The sequence below is a fragment of the Oncorhynchus kisutch genome, linkage group LG16 (assembly GCF_002021735.2).
Source record: "Oncorhynchus kisutch isolate 150728-3 linkage group LG16, Okis_V2, whole genome shotgun sequence".
Taxonomy (NCBI): Eukaryota; Metazoa; Chordata; class Actinopteri; order Salmoniformes; family Salmonidae; genus Oncorhynchus; species Oncorhynchus kisutch.
The window spans coordinates 45,603,350-45,624,156 of NC_034189.2; the positions used below are offsets into that span (position 1 = coordinate 45,603,350).

Consider the following 20,807-nt stretch of genomic DNA (forward strand, 5'->3'; position numbering starts at 1 on the left):
AAATAAATATGCTATAGGTCAGGGGTATTCAACTCTTACCCCATGAGGTCCAGAGCCTGCTGGTTTTCTGTTCTATCTGGTAATTAATTACACCCAATTGGTGTCCTAGGTCTAAATAAGTGCCTGATTGGAGGGGAACAATTTAAAAAAGTAGTGGAACGGGCTTTGAGGTCCAGCACTGAAGTTTGAAGACTATAGGTTATACAGAGCCATGGTTGTGTCCATTCGGGCCCACTCTGGTCTATCGGCTGTAGTTACAGAGACCCAAGACCAGTTGACAATCAAAGGCTTTGTTCACACAGGCAGCCCAATTCTGATCGAAATTTACTGGGGGAGAGGGGCTGGTTTCGGTGCCAATGCACCACACAACCAATAAGCGAAGCATGCCGACTTCGTGCACTTCAAAGTCATGGTTTGCATTTTCAACACCACAATAGACTAGTCCCCAGGTCCAGAACCGAGGCTGGGAAACACACAGTTTGAATTGATTGATAGATTTTATTTGTCAGTAAAAAAAAATACATATATTGTTGTCCCTATTCTTTTTACATAAATACATAAGCAATTACATAGATACAGACACATTACAGAGATAGACATGAAAAATGCTCATCCTCCAGATGAGTATGAGGGGGGAGTTTAAGTACAAATCTTACAAGCTTGTTTGGCTGGTGTGTAGCTTATTTTTTTTAGATGTTTGGGGCTACTGGTGAACCATGATGTGCAGGCATATTCAAAGTGACACTGGACTAGCACATTAGCTAGGTTTCCATCCAATTGGCGACAGATTTTCATGCCAATATTCAAAAATCGTCATAAAAACAATATGCCTAGGGCTCCCCAAGTGGCGCAGTGGTCTAAGGCATTGCAGTGCTTGAGGTGTCATTATAGGCCCGGGTTCAATCCCAGGCTGGCTGTGACCAGGAGACTCATGAGGCAGCACACAATTGGCCCAGCATCGTCCTGGTTAGGGGAGGGTTTGGCTGTCTGGGATTTCCTTGTTCCATCACACTCTAGAGGCTCCTTGTGGAGGAGAGCCTACAAGCTGACTTCAGTCACCAGTTGGACAGTGTTTCCTCTGACATATTCGTGTGGCTTGGCAGGGTTGTGTTTCAGAGGACGCATGGCTCTCAACCTTCGCCTCTCCCGAGTTCGTAGGGGAGTTGCAGTGATGGGACAAGATTGTAACTACCAATTGGGGAGAAAAAGCATTAAAAGTATTAATATGACATTTGAGATTTTCTTTTAGGAAAATTTGTACAGAAGATTTTAATTTACCAGACATTTGAGAATATGTATCGGACCCGCCATCAATAAATGAGAGATATTGACCAAATGAGCCACATTTACATCTTTAAAAACAACAAAATTAAAAAAGATATATATATATCTTAAAAAAAAAAATATATATATATATATATATATATATATATAGCCTATATAAAATAAGAAAAGCTTAGGCCTAACCCCAGAGATATAGATAGAGAAATGCCAGTGGCATGCTACGTCTGCTATACAGATATAGTCATGCAGGAGGCTAATTCATATATATTTTTTAAAATCAAAATATTTAGTATAAAGATAAGTATTATAGTGTTAGATTACAAGAGTAAAACTCTGGTAGGCCTGAAACAGTCTTCCTCCCCTAAAATTAAACTGTCGGAGTCAGTTGAAACACTGGGGTGCACTGCTGTAATATCATAGGCCTGCAGTAGCTAAAACATTTCACAAACATTTCTAAACTTTATTAGGGTAATATCAAAAGTAAGTCTAACCATTATTTATAGGGAAAGTATGAGCAGAAGAGCAAATGTAAACCAGGGAAAAAACGCACTACCCTCCCATGATTAGAGGAAAAGATATCTGAATTGTGCTGCCTGTGTAAATGCAACTCAACCGGACCCAACCTGCACAAGTTTGAATTTTGGACCCGGACCGGGTAATAGTGTTCAGATGGACCCATGAAGAGCTCTAATATGTAGTTAGCGGACTAAATCCGTCGTCAAGATACATCAGTTTACAGTTGAGTTTGGGCAACCCAAAGCTATGCTGCTACTGGTTAACTAATTTCCCCGGGGAATTTAGCGCGCCGTTTGCAAAGGTGGAGTAGTTGGTTTAAAAAGCGTAATTGATCCAGTCAAAAACACGCACACATTAAAAAAAAAGAATGTATTGGTGGACTATTTTTGTAACTTTCTATATGTATTGGCTAATTCCCTTATCAATCAAAGTTTATCTTCACCATTTAGTCTTCTGATTGGTTTCCAACTTGTCAGTCAGGGACCTGTAGAATATGGGAAGAAGTTTTTGACTGTGCATGTAAACACTTAGAGAGCATGATTTCCATTGGCTGGGAAATTCGCTCCGAGTGTGTTGATTGGCCATATTAGCGGAGGAAACGTGATAAGGGCGGTGCTAAAACGACATGGCGGCCATATTGAATTTCATATTGACAGTTGTTCCAAAGATTTTGCTTCCGAGGCACAAGAAAGTGAAAGGTATTGGTGGAATAATCTGCGATTTCAGGACATTTGTCCTTAACCTTTAATGGTTGTGTTTCAACCAAGACATGGACGAAGATGAACGACAGCGGAAACTAGATGCTGGAAGAGCAAAGGTTAGTAATGATTTATGGGTAATGCATCAAAGTAGCTAACCTAGCTAAACGTATCAGTATCAGCAACATTGTCGTACAATAAAGTAATGTGTTGCAGTTGCTTGATAAAGGGCCTTGCGTAAGTTCAAGTTTTAGCAACTAGTTGAATCTTTAACAAAGCTAGCTAAATGCATTTACATGTAGCTATGGTTAGCCGAGTCTAAACTAGCTACAGTATAGTAACTAGCTAAACCCTTAATTATTCATGAATTATAATGACCCAATTTGTGGCTTACTTAAACAAATGTTGGTATTGTTCTACCGTTGACTCAACAACCCAGCTGACGTCATGCTGCCTATTTGAACCACCCTATTTGTCTCATCTACTGTTTGATTTAACTAAATGCACCCAGTTTACTACTGATTATTAACGTAGCTAGCATTTGGCTAGTTGTTGTAGAAACGGGATCTTATTCAGCCCAAATCTATTCCCCTTCTGTTTACTAATTAGTGTGGGCCGCTTACTGGTAGAGTATCATCCCTGCTTGCCAAGTCGATGCAGGTGATGGCAGCCAGGATTGGGTTCGTCTGTGTATGTGGTTGCGTTTGAGATACACATTATATGCACAATTCTACGCAGGTGATCCGATAGTTGCAATGCATGGAGAGGTGTGAAACACTACCACTGAGGTTTAAAATCTCAAGACCAGGCAGGTCAATGTAAAATAACGTCCCTATAATCCGCGCAGATTTAAGAGAAAATGTCTTGACCTGTCACCTGAGCATCAACCCTGCCATTCCCCACAACGGTGTCTATATCGCTTCGGGTATGACCTTTGCTTGGGGTGGCTTTCTCCCAACAGTTGTTGTTAATTTAGATTTGCATGTGCTATAGAATATGAGATATCTGACAGGCTCACCTGTGTCTTGAAAGGATGTGTGATCTACCTATTTTTGGCACACCTCAAACCTGGGTGATGCTCACGCAGCAGGTGTATGATGACTTAATTGATAAACCATTGTTATTATGACAGAAATCCAGTAACATGCAGCACAGTCAGTTGGTAAGTAAAGTAAAGTGAAGTGAAGTGAGGGGTGCCATGGCTCTTGGGTTGTGGTGATTCTGTCTATTGATCTAGAACAGGGGTGGCCAACCTTCCTCCAGGAGAGATACTGAGTATTATTCAGGCATTTTGCACCAGCCGTGCTCCAACACACCTGATTCAGCTTATCAAGGTCCTGGTGAGCAGCTGATTAGCAGCAACAAGTCTGTGGTAGCTCCAGCTCTGCGTGTGGGGGTTTGACCACCCCCTGGTCTATCTATGGGATCTATTGATCTGTTTTGGGATGTTGTTGACTCATCACTGTCTTGCCTCTGTCTGTTTTTGGGGTTCTGTTTTTGTGGATGGGACTGATAGAAATGCACCACACAGAGACTTCTGTTCATTTATTTCCACATGATTGAAGTTGTCCCCCTAGACACTAATCTACAATCAGTCTTCAGTTGTTGTTGTGTCCCCCCCCTAATGGTTGAGTTAGTGGAGGGCTCTCTGATATCATAGCAGGTGTGTCAATGTGAACACACACCATCAGATGGCGCCATGACACTAAACCTGGCCTCTGGTCCTCCAGTACCCCCAACAGTACACATTTGTATTGTAACCCTGGACAAGCACGCCTGGTTTAACTTGACAACTAATCATGAAGCCCTCAATGAGATGAATGAGGTGCGTTTGTCCAGGGCTACAATGAAACTGTGTACTGTTAGGGGTACTCAAGGACCACGGTTGGGAAACACTGGTCTGAAATAGTATAGAAAAAAGGGTGCAGTTTCAGATAACAGAACACATTGGATCCCAGTAGGTCTTCTCTTGCAGTTAGCGTCCCAACCCTCACGTGACACTTCTGAGGGAGCTAGTATGCCCTCAAATATAGCAACAGTATTAGAAAAGTTGAAAACAAATGGGCATGACATAGGCTACAGTAGGCTTTTTCATGCTGTACTTAATTGTGAAATCGTCAGTGAGCCACTTACGGCAGCTGTTGCTATGGTGACGTGCCACGTCTGCATCAGTTGTCTTTTGATTTGAGGCATACCAAGCTCCAGTCTTCAGTTTGAACACACAGCCTACATGCGTACACACACAGAGCTGCCTGTCTGATAGTGTTAGTGTGTAGAGCAGCGTCTTCGACTACAGCTAAGTCTCACTTCATCACAGAGTCAGACACAGGAGGCTGAGGATGGTGAGTGGGTGTAGAGTGGGTGTAGAGTGGGTGTAGAGTGGGTGTAGAGTGGGTGTGTACAGTATCTGCTGAAAGCTGGATAGACTTCAATCGAGTAGAACAGCCCACATGTAGAGATCAGGCATTGAAACACACACTCTTATGGGTCAGTAGCACTGCTCAATGCAACATGAGTTCTGGGGCTGGACATGACATGGGTCGGCTTGTTACGGGTTTGCTTGGGTTGGAACAAAACACGTGCTACCACCTTGACACACACTTTGGGCTCGAGACAAAGCTCCTCCTGCGTTCTCTGCATTACACTGCCATCCCAACCCTCGGCGGGAGGTTGAAGTGTCATATTGAGACGAGTGTGCTTGTCTGCCGTGTGTGTTGTCTTATCTGTGTGGGATTGATAGATTGGTTTGACGGTTTGAAAGGGAGAGAACGGCTGCGTGGGGGAGAGAGAGCGTCAGAGGTGGAGCGTTATACGAGGGTCTCTGAACCACTGAAATCTGATTTTAAGCTGCTTATAGGAGAGAGAGAGAGAGGGAGGGAGGGAGTGAGAGAGAGACAGGGATGTTGAAAGATGCACAATTACACGGACTGAATCAGTGCACTTGGCCTTCAAAATGTCAGGAGGTTTTTCCGATCGCTTTGTTGAGAACCCGTGATAGTTGTTTTGGGAGATCTATGGAGCGATGCTGGGAGGTTGACTGTTAGGACGACTGTTAGGACTAAGTGGAGACTGGCTGGTTGACTGCTTTGGACTGGCAATGTGCTGGGGCTTTCATTCTCTGCTGGTTCAATCAGGGATGTTACCTGAGTGCTGGGAAGATGATCTGAATCAAACTCTTGTTCTTGCTCATTGGGCGGATGAAAACCTTCATCCCTTAAACCTATAGCCTTTTCTGACTTCTTTAATCACTGGGATGATTGATTGGAACTTTGGCCTTTTATTCCTTGATCGGAATGATGGATTTGAACTTTGATGGACTTTGGTGATCTGACTTCTTACCCCTAACATGCTGATAGTGTGGTGGTGTTCAGCCCTCCTGACCTACGTGTCCCTCTACCTCTCCCTGTCCTTCCTGCGTAGCTTGCTAGCTTCCGACAGAAAAGGGCGAAAGGCGACGGTCAAGTCGCGCAGAAAAAGACGCAGAAGAGGAAGGGCCCGTCTCCAACGCAGAATGACGGCCCAGCGCAAGGTCGCCCCCTAGGGATGGACCTCCAGACAGACGCCAACGCCACACAGCAGGACTGCATGTGTAACAATGAGGTGAGTCTCTGGCTGAATGAATGAAAGGAATGTAAATATCCACACTGTTGCATAGGCTGACTCTATAGTTTAATGCAGCATTTTGATCATCAGGTCTTTGTCAGATTTGATTGTATGCCAATCCAATCCCAACTCTATGAGCATGTATCTCTCCATGGGTCAGAACATGTCATTAGTGTGTCTGTGGAAAGAAATGCGTTACTAAACACAAAGATGCTTGTGGTGGCTGGTTGTCATAGCAACATGAATGGGATTACTGTGAACTCTATGTACAGGCTTTATAGGGGAAGTCCACCTAATTTCATGGAAGTAATAAAGCAAGTGTGTTCAATGAGTTGTGTTTGTGCAATGCTAGAACAAAAGCCTGCACCATCTGCGTCTCCCTATAGCTCTCAATGGCTAAGATAGTCACGCTGCTTTAAAGGTATAGTTCACTCAAATGATCAAGCTTGTCTGGTTTTCTAGATAACCAAGCATTAGTCTATGAATATGTGCAATATGACTAGGTTTACTTACCCAAAACTTTTTTGGAACCCTTAAGGAACCACAATGTTTTGGGGAGATGGATCAGAGCCATCTTCCAGAGGTCCAGTGGAGCCAGGGGCACTTGGAGCAACACCATCCCCAGGAGGGAAGCAGTGTCCCGGGGAGGCAGGCGGTCAGTGGGCATCCTGAGGAGATAGCGGTTGTGGGAGAGGAGGTCCTAGTGGTTCGCACTGGAAAAGATCAGCTCAAGGTACTGAACTGTACTGACGGTTTATTTAAGCAATAAGGGCCGAGGAGGTGTGTTATATGGCCAATAAACCACGGCTAAGGATACAGTGCCTGGATACAGCCCTTAGCCGTGGTATATTGGCCATATTCCACAAACCCCCAAGGTGCCTTATTGCAATTATAAACTTGTTACCAACGTAATTAGACTAGTAAAAAGTTTTTAAAATGTTGTACACATGGTATACGGTCTGATATACCATGTCTTTCAGACAATCAACATTCAGTCTTTGTATATGAATTAGGAAATATGTAAAGCTTTTCCTATTGTAGGGGATGGATGGGAGAGAAATGGCTTGAATTCTAATTTCATTATTGCTGGAGAGATGACAAACGTTTTTAAATATGTACCAGGAGAAATGGGTTAGAAGTGTGTTCGTATGCATGCCCTGCAACAAAAGGTATACACACGCACACTTCACTTGTGTGTTGTACCTCGTTTCCCTCCTTCAGGGAACAGTAGTTATATTCATAACTTTATGGTTAGATGCACTTGTTTGACACACACCACCCACAAACACACACATACACACCACACACACCACTCCTAACTGGGTTGGGTATTTTCTCGTTTGGATTAATTTGTTCTCATGCTTTTTTACCCATAAGAACCCGGGGCTCCTTCTGAATAATTACAGATAGAGTGCCTTCAGAAAGTATTCAAACCCCTTGAGTTATTCCACATTTTGTTACAGCCTGAATTCAAAATGGATTAAAAAGAAAAATTTTCTCACCCATCTAAACACGATACCCCATAATGACTAAGTGAGAAAATGTTTTTAGAAGTGTTAGCAAATTTGTTGAAAATGCAATATCTCATTTACATAGTAATATCTCATTTACATAAGTATTCACACTCCTGAGTCAATAGGTAAGTCTCTAAGAGCTTTATATACCCGGATTGTACAATATTTGCCTATTACTATTTTCAAAATTCTTCAAGCTCTGTCAAATTGGTTGCTAGAAAACCATTTAAGTCTTGCCATAGATTTTCAAGCAAGCAACTCCAGTGTAGATTTGGACTTGTTTTAGGTTATTGTCCTGCTGAAAGGTGAATTCATATCCCGGTGTCTGGTGGAAAGCAGACTGAACCAGGTTTTCCTATAGGATTTTGCCTGTGCTTAGCTCCATTCCATTTATTTATTTATTTATTTTTATCCTGGAAAAACTCTCCAGTCCTTAATGGTTACATACCCATAACATGATGCAGCCACCACTATGTTTGAAAATATGGAGTGGTACTCAGTAATCTGTTGTATTGGATTTGCCCCAAACATAACACTTTGTAATCAGGACAAGAATTTAATTCCTTTGCCACATTTTTTGCAGTATTACTTTAGTGCCTTGTTGCAAACAGGATGCATGTTTTGGAATATTTTTGTGTTCCTTTCACTCTGTCAATTAGATTAGTATTGTGATGTAACTAAATCTACAATCCTACATTTTCTCTTATCACAGCCATTAAACTCTGTACCAATAGGTGCCCTTCTTTGTGAGGCATTGGAAAACCTTCTTGGTCATTGTGGTTGAATCTGTGCTTGTAATTCACTACTCATCTGAGGGAGAAAAAAAATTATGTGGGGCAAAGAGATGAGGTAGTCATTCAAAAATCATGTTAAACACATTGCACACAGTGAGTCAATGCAACTTATTATGAGAGTTAAGTAAGTGTTTACTCCTGAACTTGTTTAGGCTTTTGCCATAAGTGGTTGAATACTTATTGACTTAAGACATTTCAGCTTTTCATTTGTAAAAATGTAGATAAACATAATTCCACTTTGACATTATGGGGTATTGTGTGTAGGCCAGTGATGACAAATCTCAATTTAATCCATTTTAAATTCAGGCTGTAAAGCAATAACAAAGTCTAGTGAATACTTTCTGAAGGGACATCTTTCTCATCCATGCTTCTCTCTGCTCCCTCCCTAACTTCCTCCCTCCCCATTTCTCTCTCTGCTCTCTCTCTGCTCTCCCCTCGCTCGCTCCCCCCTCGCTCGCTCGCTCCCTCTCTCCATCTCTGCCTGTTCCTCTCACTCTGTTATGTTTTGCATTCCCCTTGCAATCATATATGTGGCATTTAGCAGACACTTTTAATCCAAAGTGAACAGAATAAAATGTAATAAAGTAAGGTGTTTTACGTCTGTGTGCGCGTCCGTGTCTGACTCTATAGTCTCTCTCTCTGCAGCAGTTACAGGCCGCAGTAGAGAAGCGTAATGAGATCATCAGCAGACTGAGCTGTAACCTGCAGGAGGCGCTGGAGAGCAGAGACAAGGAACAGCAGGAGGCCTTCTCCCTCACTGGACAGATACAGGCCCTGAAGATGCAGCTACAGCAGGTTCACACACACACTTCAAAAAATGTTAAACAAGTACAGTACACATGATTGTGATTGACAAAATTAAAATGTTTTATTTTACTGCTATTAATGAAATAGTGAATGTAAGCTCTTCGATATCACTGTTGTCTTTTCCAGACCTCTCAGTTCTTTCCCTCCAGGACCCAGTGGGGCTCAGAGCTCTCCCTAGCCCAGCGGCAGGCCTCCCGGCCTGGCCACAGCTCCCACGACCTTCCCTCACTCCCCAACCACCTGGAGTTCTCAGTAACAGAACCAGGGAACCAAATACGCACACTCCGAATGGAACATGAACAGACTGGAGCTGGGTGTGAGAGCCCAGAACAATATATTGATCCTGAGATGGATGTACTGATACACACATTGAGGAGAGAGCTGCTAGAGGAGAGGGAGAAAAACCAGCTCATGCTTTCCCAACTAGAAGAGGAGAGGACAGGGAGGGAGGAGGAGAGGAGAGAGATCCACCAGTACAAGGAGGAGAAGGAGGTGTTGAATAGGGAATTGCAGGAGCTAAGGAGGAGACTGGAGGAGGAGAGGGAGAGAAGGAACGAGAGGGAGGATGAGCGAGAGATCAGGGAAAGACAGGAAGAGGAGAAGAGGAGACTTGGAGAGGAGGTGCAGAGAGTCCGACAGGTGTTGGGGGAGAGAGGGAGAACGAGAGAGGAGTTGGTGTTCAAGGCTTCTAAAGACAAACTGAACCAGGCAAAGGCCAGTGTGGAGGAGGGGGAGAGAGAGGAGTGCCTTCTAGACCTGTCCCTCCCCACTGATGGCACCCCGCTGTTGGAGCGCTACCTCCCCTCGGCCCTCCCCTCACACACACACTTGTCCTGGGCCAATGAAACTCTGGAGGAGTGCAGCTTTCTGGAAGGGCACAGCCTGCTGGACAACTCTGGCAACTACAGGTCAGAGTGAAATTACTGTATGTGTGATTTTGCCCTTATGGTGGATTTTTCCCCCATACGAATCACCTCTCCTAATCTCTCTCCTTTCAGTCCTCTCATCCCTCTCTCCCTCCATCCCACCACAGGTTTGAGCTGGACAGTGACATCATCAGCGGTGGTGACCAATCCCAGCTGTCCTTTTCGCAGGAAGAACAGACTCACTTTTCTGTCCCACAATCCACTGCACAGTCCCACCACCCTGACCCTGAGAACGAAACCTTGCCCACTTTCGCCTCCCAGTGGCAGAACGACCCCCTCTCTGTGTCACGAGACGCCAGCGAGACCTCTGAGAGGCTCAGAGCCTCAGAGAGTCAGGAGGTCTCAGACCTGGGCAAGGAGCTGCTCATCCAGCAGTGTGGAGACCTCAGGGAGGAGGTGGCTCTGAGGGAGAGGGAGAAGGAGGTGGTGATGGAGGAGTTGAGGAGGAGCGCTGAGGAGCTGGAGGAGGCCAGGGCCAGGTGAGTGTGTTATAGTGTGTACTTGTCTACCATACCTTTGTGTTGGAGAACTTGTTCATGGTATGTGTAGGTGGGCCCAGGTCTCTGAGGAGCTGCAGGAGGCGCACTGGGACCTTGAGGAGGAGCGAGAGAAGAGGAGGAGAGCTGAGGAGGAGGTCAGCCTGAAAACACACGAGGAGGACAATCTGAAGAACAGACTCTGCACTCTGACTCTGCACCTGGAGGAGAGAGAGAAAGAGATGGAGAGACTCAACTCCTCTCCTCTCCTAGAGAAGGAGGGAGGTACCCTCCTCCCCAGCCAGGAACGAGTGATGGAACAGCTAAAAGCGGAGAAATCTCTCCTCCTCGCTCGTCTAAAACAGCAGGAGGAGCTGCTCACCTCTGTCCGGTTGGAGAAAGCAAGCAACAAGGAGAAAGATGAGGTGGAGGAGGAGGAGAAGAAGAGTGTCCTCTCCAGGTTGAAGCAGCAGGAGCAGCTGGTCTCCTCTCTGCAGGAGGTGAAACAGGCAGGAGACTCTGTCTCCTCTGAAGTTCATGCTCTGTTTGGAATACGGCAACAGTCACTACAGGTAGCTAGGAGCTTTCTTCCTACTCCCTCACTACTTCTCCTTTTCACTTTTTCCTCTCTTCCTCCCTCTCACTCTTGTTTCTCCTCATCTTCCACTAGCTAATCCCGGTGTTCTTCTCTCTCTCTAATGGATTTGTTTGGTTCTAATTGGGTCCAGGCTAATAACCCCGCCTCTCCTCTCCAGACCCATCGTGACCAGCTTCTAGCCCTGCTGGAAGAAACTAAAACCAGGCACAAAACCACCACCGCTCTCCTCAGTCAGAAAACCCTGGAGCTCGACACCGCTCAGAAAGAGATGGACAGAGCCCAGAAGGAGGCGGAGACAGCGAGGCAGGAGGCGGAGGAGAGGGAGAGGAGGACAGAGCAGACGGAGAGGGAGAAAACAGAGGTAGAGTCTGAGTTGCTGTGTCTGAGACAGAATCTGTGGAACCTGGAGGAGCTGCAGGCCCAGGGAGTGAGGGAGAGGGAGGAGGGCAGAAGGAGAGAGGAGGAGATGGACAGAACCTCACAGAGGCTGGAGAAGGTGATGGAGGAGTTCCAGAGACAGCTCCGAGACAAGGAGGAAGAGGTGTGGAGGAGGGTGGTTGTGATGAGGAGGAGGATGATGATTAGGCTATGTATTTGGACCTGTTCAGGAAGTACTGAACAGACATATGAATTCTCTTTTTCAGGTGGCGGAGGAGAGGGAGAAGTGGGAGGTGGAGAGGCAGGAGAAGGACGGGGAGGTGCAGGGGGTGAGACGCCTGCTGGAGGAGCAGCGGAGGGAGAGGGAGCAGGAGGTGAAAGCGCTCCTGGAGCAGCAGATGCGGTCTGTGGAGGAGGCCACAGGGAGACTGAGAAGATCTCACAGTGAGGACGTGCAGGAGCTGCAGGAGAAACACCAGGAGGAGGTGTCTGAGCTGAGCGGCCGTCTGGAGAAAGAGCTGTGTGAGCAGAGACACAGTCTGGAGGAGGAGCAGAAGAGACAGATCAGCCTTATCAAACAGGTACACACACACTACTACTACCTACTACCTACTACAACAACAATCTATTCACATACCTGTGTTCTGCTAGTCATCCACCCTCTATCTCTTGTTTTCTGTCTCCAGGTGAACGAGAGAGAACACCAGAGGATGCTGTTGGAGATGATGTCACAGCAGAGGGAGGAGCTTAGCCGTTTGAAGGCAGAGCTATCAGGGGACCAGAAGGAGAGCATGGAGACAGCCCACCAAGCAGAACTACTGCAGATACAGGTACACACACAACTAGACACAGGCACACACACACACAACCACCCCTACCAGGTTTTCCGTTAGCCGATAATAGCCGGCCAGTTGTCCCAAAAAATATGAAATAATTAATTGATGGAAATACCAGACTATTTAGTGAAATAGGTTTTTGGTAAGGATGCGTGTCGTTGCATCCTCAAGTTGCATGTTCTGTTAAAGCTGCAATATGTCACTTTTTGGGAGACCTGACCAAATTCTCATAGAAATGTGTGTTAGAGATCTGTCATTGTCATTGAAAGCAAGTCTAAGAAGTGGTAGAGCTGTTTTGTGTGGTATTTCTATCCTTCCCATTAAGATATTTCACAGTGGTTTAGATGGTACAATGATGCTGTACACTTTACTTGCTTTGTTACATAAACTGAAATTAAGCAAAATATTTGAATTTTAGCAACCAGGAAATGGCAGAGCGATCTTTAAAATTAATAACCATAATCTAAATGTGTTTTCTGTCATTCTGAGCACTGTGGGTGTACGCCTTAATTACGTTGCGCACCCAATACGTATGGGTCAAGTACATTTCTCATGTTTCCGTTATATTAAAATGCTTCCTTCAAATGTCCGGCTTCACATTTTCCTAATGGAAACCCTACCCTCTACCTACCTCTCTCTCTTATCTATCGCGCTATAGAGCCAACAGGCTCTGGAGCTGGAGGCGCTACGTCTGAGCCTGACCAACCACCAAACGACCCAGCTAGAGCTCTCCCAGACCAACCTGCAGCGAGAGCGGGAGGCCTCTCTAAGCGAGCTCCAGGCTTCCCTCAGGGAGAAGTGGGCCCAGGAGAGGGCCGTGCTGCAGGCCAGACAGCAGTTAGAGGTGGAGAGGCTGAGAGCTGAGAGTGAGGAGAGGATCCAGCGAGAGCAGCAGGAGTATCACAGGAACATGGGTGAGGATGATGGTTGTAGAATAGGGCCTTCTCACTCAGATGCTCCAATGCATAGCTCTGTTTAACAAATGGACCTTCATCTGACCTGATCGAGTAAACTGTCATTGGTGACCATTTTTGTCATTGTGTGTGTAGATGCTCTGAGGCAGGAGTGTGAGAGTCGTCTCTCCCAGGAGAGAGCGTCCATGGAGGAGTGGCAGGCTGCAGAAATAGTGGCCTTGAGGTCCCGGTGGCAGCAGGAGTCAGAGAAGGCCCAGTCAGAGCTCCAGACACAGCTGTCAGAGGCTCGGCTATCACTCTCCTCTACCCAGGCAGCCTTCACCCAGACTGGGGCAGATCTGTCCGAGGCCCGGGCTAGCCTGGAGGAGCTTCAGAGGCTGGAGGGGGAGCTGAGCCAGGCCTGGACCGACAGGGACGCTGCTGCCCGTGAGTCGACTAATAAGTGTTATTGATTTTGTCCATATGTTGTAAACACGTGGTAAGGATGTTATGAATGTGTTACCGCTACTCTCCAGGTGCAGTAGAGGATCTGGTGTCCAGACATCAAGTGGTGCTGCAGGAGAGAGAGGAGCAAACACGGCAGCTACAGCAGGAGGTGAACACACACACTTCTGTTTCTGAGATTAGCTTTATGCTTTGGATGGTGCCTTTCCTAAACATCTCCCCCCCCTTTAGGTGTGTCGTCTGCATGGGGAGCAAGTGACTCTGAGACAGACTTGTGACCAGGAGGTCGCTCAGCTAGACAACATGAGGACCAACCGCCAGGAACTGGGAGGTGAGTATACACACACACACACACACTCTGGACCTATGCTAGAACTTGATTGGTTAGCCATCAGAATTTCAGATACCTTCTCATTTTCCTTCGCCTCGCACTCCAGAGTTGAAGGAGCAGCTGCTAGCTCGTTCGTCGCGGGGGGATGGCATCGAGCGTCTGCAGGCGGGGTTTAACGAGCAGAGGCGGGAGATCAATGAGCAGAACGAGGTCGAGCTGGAGAACCTGAGGAGGTACACGCACACACACACCTATGCAGCTGAATGTGATCTACACACACCTATACAGGTAGGTACATGCACAGGGTATACAAGTGAACACACCAATGTAAACCCATGCATGTGAACACACACTTACACCCCATTAATGTATACCCGGTCAGGTACTTTGAGCAGCGTCTGCGAGTAGCAGAGGAGAGCTACCGGGAGGAGATAGCCCTGCTGCAGCTGAGACTGGTGGAGGGAGCCCTGGAGGACTCTGTACTCAAGACCCAGGATGCTAGGTATGCTAGTAGGCCTCAATCGGCTAATCTGCCCACCAGCCGGCAATTGCACACAATCTATAAGCCTGGGCCAGTGGTGGGCCATCTTACTGACCGCTGTCATGTGTGTAGTTTCCTGTCTGAAGGGAGAGGGGAGGAGGAGAGGAACGATGTTCTGGCTGAGATCACACTGAAACTGGAGAAACACCAGGAGGTGTTTGACCAGCTGCGTGTCCAGTTGGAGGAGAGACACACTAAGGAACTGTCTAACCTACGGTCCTCTCTGGCCCTGTCCTACAGAGAGGAGCTGCTACAGGTACACACACACACACACACACACACACACACACACACACACACACACACCAGGGTTTTACCGTTAACCGGTAATAGCCAGCTTTTGCCCCCCCCCCCCCCCCATTCCAAAAATAATGAAAAGCCAATATATAAAATTGGCCTTGCCAATTGTCCGGGAGAAATAAATAAATCCCATAGGCCAAAATGCCAGTATTCAGTGATTGAAGTGTCTGTCGATGTCGGCACGAGAGCTGCTGCTACAGATCATCAAACAGCTTGTTTATTGCTGCTGGAGTGAAACTTGCTTTTATAAACACAATCATTGTGCTACAGTTCTTAATGCAGTTTTGATGGCCACGATTTAATAATAGCTTGTTATTTCTCATCTGGTAGTTGAAGCACGCTTCCCATTCACCATTTCAAGTACCTAGGTAACTAGGCAGGCTTCAGTGTGTCACACACCACTTTGAGATGTGCTGGAGGCAGTATGCATTTTGAAAACATACTTAATTGTTTGAAACTACATATTATTAAGCATGTCTTACCTTGCTTCAAAGTAGCATAGCCAAAATCCAAGCAAATGTGCAGGCAATTATTCTATAAAGACTTCCATATGCCATTTAAACCAGTAGCCTATTTCTCTTATGTTGGATTTCAAATCAACTTTCATTGTCCAGTAGCCAAAGGCACAATCCTAGTCATATTAGCAACTCATGCTAGTTGTTGTATCTTTAGATCTCCCCTCGTTCTACGTATCTAACAGATATTTTCATCTCTTGAAATCGCTGGCATGTGCGGTGCCCTTTTGACAAGTGTTTTCCGCTAACTGTATTATGGAATGAACATTCACACGTAGCCTACTGCCTCGTGCGCATTGCTGCTCTTAGAATGTAAAGAAATAATAGTTGATCAACATTTTAAGCTAAATGTTCTGATCTGTTGCATGAGCCTCGTTCCTTTAAAATGTTTTTTGGGGTGTATCCTAGGCCTACTGGTTGTATGAATTTGGGATTTATCAACCCACAACTGTCCTAGAGTCTGTTTGGGGTTGGCTATTTCTTTCTCTCACAGAACAAACCTTTCTTCTATGTGAAATAGTAAATTGACATAGGCTTGTGATTTTGCTGTTCGTTACTCCTCTCGTTGGCTGAAGAAAAATACATGTGGACAGTGATTCTAACATCTTCAAATTGCGCGTCGGAATTCGTTAAGGACACAAGCCATAGACTCGAAGATGCAAAATGGGACTTCTGGAATTCAGAGCACTGTGGGTGGGACGCCCTAATCAGGTTACGCACCCAATATATATATTGGTCCGGCAAATGTAATAAATGTCCGGTAAATTAAAATGCTGCCGGTCAAATGTCCGGCGCCACATTTTCCAAGCGTAAACGCAGAGCGCGCGCACACACACAGGAGCAGTCTCACCTATGATCAGGCCTAGTCTTTCCCCTCACTCTTTCGTTTTCTCTCTAGGTGCGTTTGGACCTGTCTGATCGTTACTATGGCGACCTGCAGGAGCTGAAGACTCGCCACGCCCTCGAGATGGAACAACTCCGCACTAAACTGTCAGACAGCCATGTCAGAGGTATACGGACACACACACACGCAATTGGAATATTCTTCAACATATAAAAAGGTTATTTTTCCCTCAATTGATCCTTTTCCTCTAATCTCTTCCACACAGAGCTGACGAGAGTGCGTCTGGAGGCTGCCAGACAGGTGGAGGTATGAATGATGATAGTGAATGAATTAGATTCTGTGAATCGAAGTTCTGTTAAGTTTCCAGTGGAAGTAGGTTTGCTAATGTGATGTGAACAGGTGGAGGTGGAGCATAGGATGTGGTGTCACTCTGAGGAGCTGCAGACCAGAACGACCATGATCCAGAACCTGGAGACACAATTGGCTGCCGTGGCAGACACACACAACATGGGGCTACGCTCACGCACTATGAAGGTACACACACACACACACACACTCACAGCAAGTACATACAGTTGAAGTCGGAAGTTTACATACACCTTAGCCAAATACATTTAAACTCAGTTTTTCACAATTCCTGACATTTAATCCTAGAAAATAATTGCCTGTCTTAGGTCAGTTAGGATCACCACTTTATTTTAAGAATGTGAAATGTCAGAGTAATAGTGGAGATTTATTTCAGCTTTTATTTATTTCATCATGTTCCCAGTGGGTAAGAAATGTACATACACTCAATTAGTATTTGGTAGCATTGCCTTTAATTGTTTAACTTGGGTCAAACGTTTTGGGTAGCCTTCCACAAGCTTCCCACAATAAGTTGGGTGAATTTTGGCCCATTTCCTCCTGACAGAGCTGGTTTGTAGGCCTTGCTCACACATGCTTTTTCAGTTCTGCCCACACATTTTCTACAGGATTGAGGTCAGGGCTTTGTGATGGCCACTCCAATACCTTCACTTTGTTGTCCTTAAGCCATTTTGCCACAACTTTGGAAGTATGCTTGGGGTCATTGTCCATTTGGAAGACCCATTTACGACCAAGCTTTCACTTCCTGACTGATATCTTGAGCTGTTGCTTCAATATATCCACATAATTTCCATGCCTCATGATGCCATCTATTTTGTGAAGTGCACCAGTTCCTCCTGCAGCAAAGCACCCCCACAACATGATGCTGCCACCCCAGTGCTTCACGGTTGGGATGGTGTTCTTTGTCTTGCAAGCATCCCCCTTCTTCCTCCAAACATAACAATGGTCATTATGGCCAAAAGAGTTCTATATTTGTTTCATCAGACCAGAGGACATTTCTCCAAAAAGTATGATCTTTGCTCCATGTGCAGTTGCAAACTGTAGTCTGGCTTTTTTTATGGCAGTTTTGGAGCAATGGCTTCTTCCTTGCTGAGTGGCCTTTCAGGTTATGTCGATATAGAACTTGTTTTACTGTGGATATAGATACTTTTGTACCTGTTCCCTCCAGCATCTTCACAAGGTCCTTTGCTGTTCTGGGATTCATTTGCATGTTACGCACCAAAATACATTCATCTCTAGGAGATAGAACGCGTCTCCTTCCTGAGTGGTATGATGACTGCATGTTCCCATTGTGTTTATACAATGCGTACTATTGTTTGTACAGATGAACGTGGTACCGTCAGATGTTTGGAAATTGCTCCCTAGGATGAACCAGACTCGTGGAGGTCTACAATTGTTTTTCTGAGGTCTTGGCCGATTTCTTTAGATTTGCCCATGATGTCAAGCAAAGAGGCACTGAGTTTGAAGGTAGGCTTTGAAATACATCCACAGGTACACCTCCAATTGACTCAAATGATGTCAATTATCATATCAGAAACTTCTAAACCCATGATTTCATTTTCTGGAATTGTCCATGCTGTTTAAAGGCACAGTCAACTTAGTGTATGTAAACTTCTGACCCACTGGAGTTGTGATACAGTGAAATCATCTGTCTGTAAACAATTGTTGTCATGCGTAGAGTAGATGTCCTACCCGATTTGCCCAAACTAGTTTGTTTACAAGAAATTTGTAGAGTGGTTGAATAACTGTCTATGTAAACTTCTGACTTCAACTGTATAAACATTATTGTGTGACAGCGTAATGAGTGTTGCCACATGTTGACCCAGAATGACCGTATGCTGACCTGGATGTTTTTAGCTGAAGCAGAGCTTTGCTGAGGAGCTGGGTGTGAAACTAGCAGAGGAACGTGTGATGGAGGAGATGACCCTGAGGAGAGCGGAGGAGGTGCAGAGGCTCAGACAGGAGCTCCAGGAGGAGGGGGAGGCACGGGTCTCTGCCCTGAGAGAGGAGCTGGAGAGAGGGATGGCAGCGGAAAGGAAAGCTCTGGAGAAAGGGATTGAGGAGGCGAGAGCAGCGCTCAGGAGTCTACAAGCCTCACTGGACAACAACCAGAGTAAGTACATGAAAAGGTTTTGTGTAGTTTAACAACTCCCTTATTCTCCTGTCTCTTCTGTGTGGTCTTTGCCCTTTGTCTCACATGTCTCTCCCCCAGACCCCCAGGTGGTGGCAGTGAGACAGAGACTAGAGGCCCAGTACGAAGCTGAGCTGACCAGGGCCAAGTCCACCGTGGCTGCTGAGGTCAAGGAGCTGACTGCTCTGCTTCAGGAGCAGGGAGACCAGAGGCTGTGCCAAGCCCAGGACAGGTGAGACCTGGCTGGGGGGGTAGTATGTCTGTAGGTTAATACAGTGTGTTTCATATAATACCAGAGATTCTCACGAGCTAGTGAAAGTTTGCCCCATTGTAAACTAATTAATTCACAGAGAGAGTTAACGCTCTATATCTGTCCTTTCATCTTGAAATGAATCTGGCTGACCTGTTCTGCATGTGTGTAGGTTCCAGGAGGAGAGGGAGGAGTTGGAGCAGCGTCTGGCCCAGCAGGGTGAGGTTTCTCTGGGGGAGCTGAGGGAGGAACACCTGGCCACCATGGAACTCCTGAAAACCACGCTACTGACCAACCACACGAAGGACATGGACACACTACGAACCAATCACAAAGTAGAACTGGAGTCCTTGTTGGCCAATCACAAGGCTGAGCTCAAAGCAATGGCAATGGAGATCGCAACAAAACACAAGGAGGAGCTTGTTGTCTTGGAAACTAGCCTTGAATCAAAACGCAAGGCAGAGCTCGATCGCCTGGAGGCAGTCCTACAGGAAACCAATGAGGCTCAGCTAGAGGCACAGGAGGCAGAGTTAGAACACCGGCATCAGGAAGAGAGGGAAGAGCTGGAGAAGAGGATGCTGGGTAATATGGACACACTGGAGACCACGTACCTGAGGGAGATCCAGGTGAGAACATGCGCACACACACACACACAGTTTTAAATCTTGTATATCTGTATTCTACATTCCACATCTATTTTATCTTAATGTTCCCTTATCTCAGACTCTACGCTATCAGAAGTCACAGCTTGAGGCGGAGCATATGCGGGAAGTGGAGTGTGATGGGTTGGAGCAGCAGTCTGTCAGGGAGGAGCTGAGGAAGAAGCTGGCTCAGCTTCACATGGAGAAGTTTAGCGCCATGGCAAAAGAGCTCAGCCACACCCACCAGGTGAGACAACAGTGGTCATTTGATGTCAAGGAAAGATGCAAATTCACCACAGTAAAAAAAGAATGGTCTTGTGTATTCATTAGACAATTCTGTTTTCTCTTTATTGCTCTCTCTCTCAGAATGAGTTGACAATCCAGAGAGAGGCCTTAGAAGCTGAACACCACACGGCTCTGGAGGCCCTCAGGAAAAAGGTACTCATCCCTCCACGTCTTGGCTGGTCTATCCATTAATCTGAGCATCCGTCCATCCATTCAGGTGTGTTTTGATCTGGTCGTGTCTGTCTCCAGGTCTTGGAGTTGGCGCAACAGCACTGCACCGCCTTAGAGGGGCTCACACGCACCTACACCTCAGAGACACAGCAACTCAACACACAGCACCAGCAGCAGCTTCAGGTCTGACACACTTACACAACATTCCAGAACATCCCATTCCCCTTCTCAGTAGTCTTAATGCTGACTGTGTCTCTAATGGCATTTAAAAGCGAAGGGATTACTCTCTCATTGTGCGTTCACACACTGTATTAGACGAGGGGTCATTGTGTGTGTGTGTAGGAGCTAAAGAGTGCGTCTGTGAGAGAGCTACAGGCGTGTCGCCGGGAGCTGGAGGAGTCGTTGTCACGGCAACGGCTGCACTTCCTGGAGGTTGAGCTTCTGAAGGCCCAAGCAGAGGAGAGACTTCAGCACAAGATCAGCCGACTGAAGGTGAGAGGAGGAGAGAGATGGAGAGGGGGAGGGATGACGGGTGGAGGAAGAGGAATTAACTTGCTGTCTGATAGGCTGGAGGAAATATTCATCGTATTGCTTGAAGACTCCAAATCCGAAGAGGGAGAGAGGGTGGGGAAAACGGTGTGAGGAGA

At 46.1% G+C, this 20,807-nt stretch overlaps 1 protein-coding gene across 12 annotated transcripts in view; it reads left to right on the forward strand.

The window, feature by feature from the left end:
- The first annotated feature begins 2,432 nt into the window (after positions 1-2,432).
- The window catches only part of LOC109906792 (pericentrin), a 34,092-nt gene continuing 15,717 nt past the window's right edge, over positions 2,433-20,807 (forward strand). For 9 of the 12 annotated variants that reach the window (XM_031792571.1, XM_031792572.1, XM_031792575.1 and 6 more), the window contains exons 1-27: positions 2,433-2,617; positions 5,919-6,098; positions 6,640-6,834; positions 9,055-9,204; positions 9,343-10,124; positions 10,250-10,621; positions 10,692-11,190; positions 11,374-11,757; positions 11,861-12,175; positions 12,281-12,424; positions 13,089-13,344; positions 13,480-13,770; positions 13,860-13,939; positions 14,020-14,119; positions 14,226-14,352; positions 14,502-14,621; positions 14,733-14,916; positions 16,374-16,485; positions 16,585-16,625; positions 16,719-16,853; positions 18,540-18,795; positions 18,895-19,045; positions 19,236-19,689; positions 19,787-19,951; positions 20,071-20,142; positions 20,239-20,343; positions 20,503-20,652. In XM_031792571.1, the coding sequence (XP_031648431.1) occupies positions 2,570-2,617; positions 5,919-6,098; positions 6,640-6,834; positions 9,055-9,204; positions 9,343-10,124; positions 10,250-10,621; positions 10,692-11,190; positions 11,374-11,757; positions 11,861-12,175; positions 12,281-12,424; positions 13,089-13,344; positions 13,480-13,770; positions 13,860-13,939; positions 14,020-14,119; positions 14,226-14,352; positions 14,502-14,621; positions 14,733-14,916; positions 16,374-16,485; positions 16,585-16,625; positions 16,719-16,853; positions 18,540-18,795; positions 18,895-19,045; positions 19,236-19,689; positions 19,787-19,951; positions 20,071-20,142; positions 20,239-20,343; positions 20,503-20,652 (5,868 nt within the window). In that variant the 5' untranslated portion in view covers positions 2,433-2,569. The remainder of the gene's footprint in view (positions 2,618-5,918; positions 6,099-6,639; positions 6,835-9,054; positions 9,205-9,342; positions 10,125-10,249; positions 10,622-10,691; positions 11,191-11,373; positions 11,758-11,860; positions 12,176-12,280; positions 12,425-13,088; positions 13,345-13,479; positions 13,771-13,859; positions 13,940-14,019; positions 14,120-14,225; positions 14,353-14,501; positions 14,622-14,732; positions 14,917-16,373; positions 16,486-16,584; positions 16,626-16,718; positions 16,854-18,539; positions 18,796-18,894; positions 19,046-19,235; positions 19,690-19,786; positions 19,952-20,070; positions 20,143-20,238; positions 20,344-20,502; positions 20,653-20,807) is intronic. The other 3 variants (XM_031792576.1, XM_031792577.1, XM_031792580.1) reach the window with 1 other exon arrangement.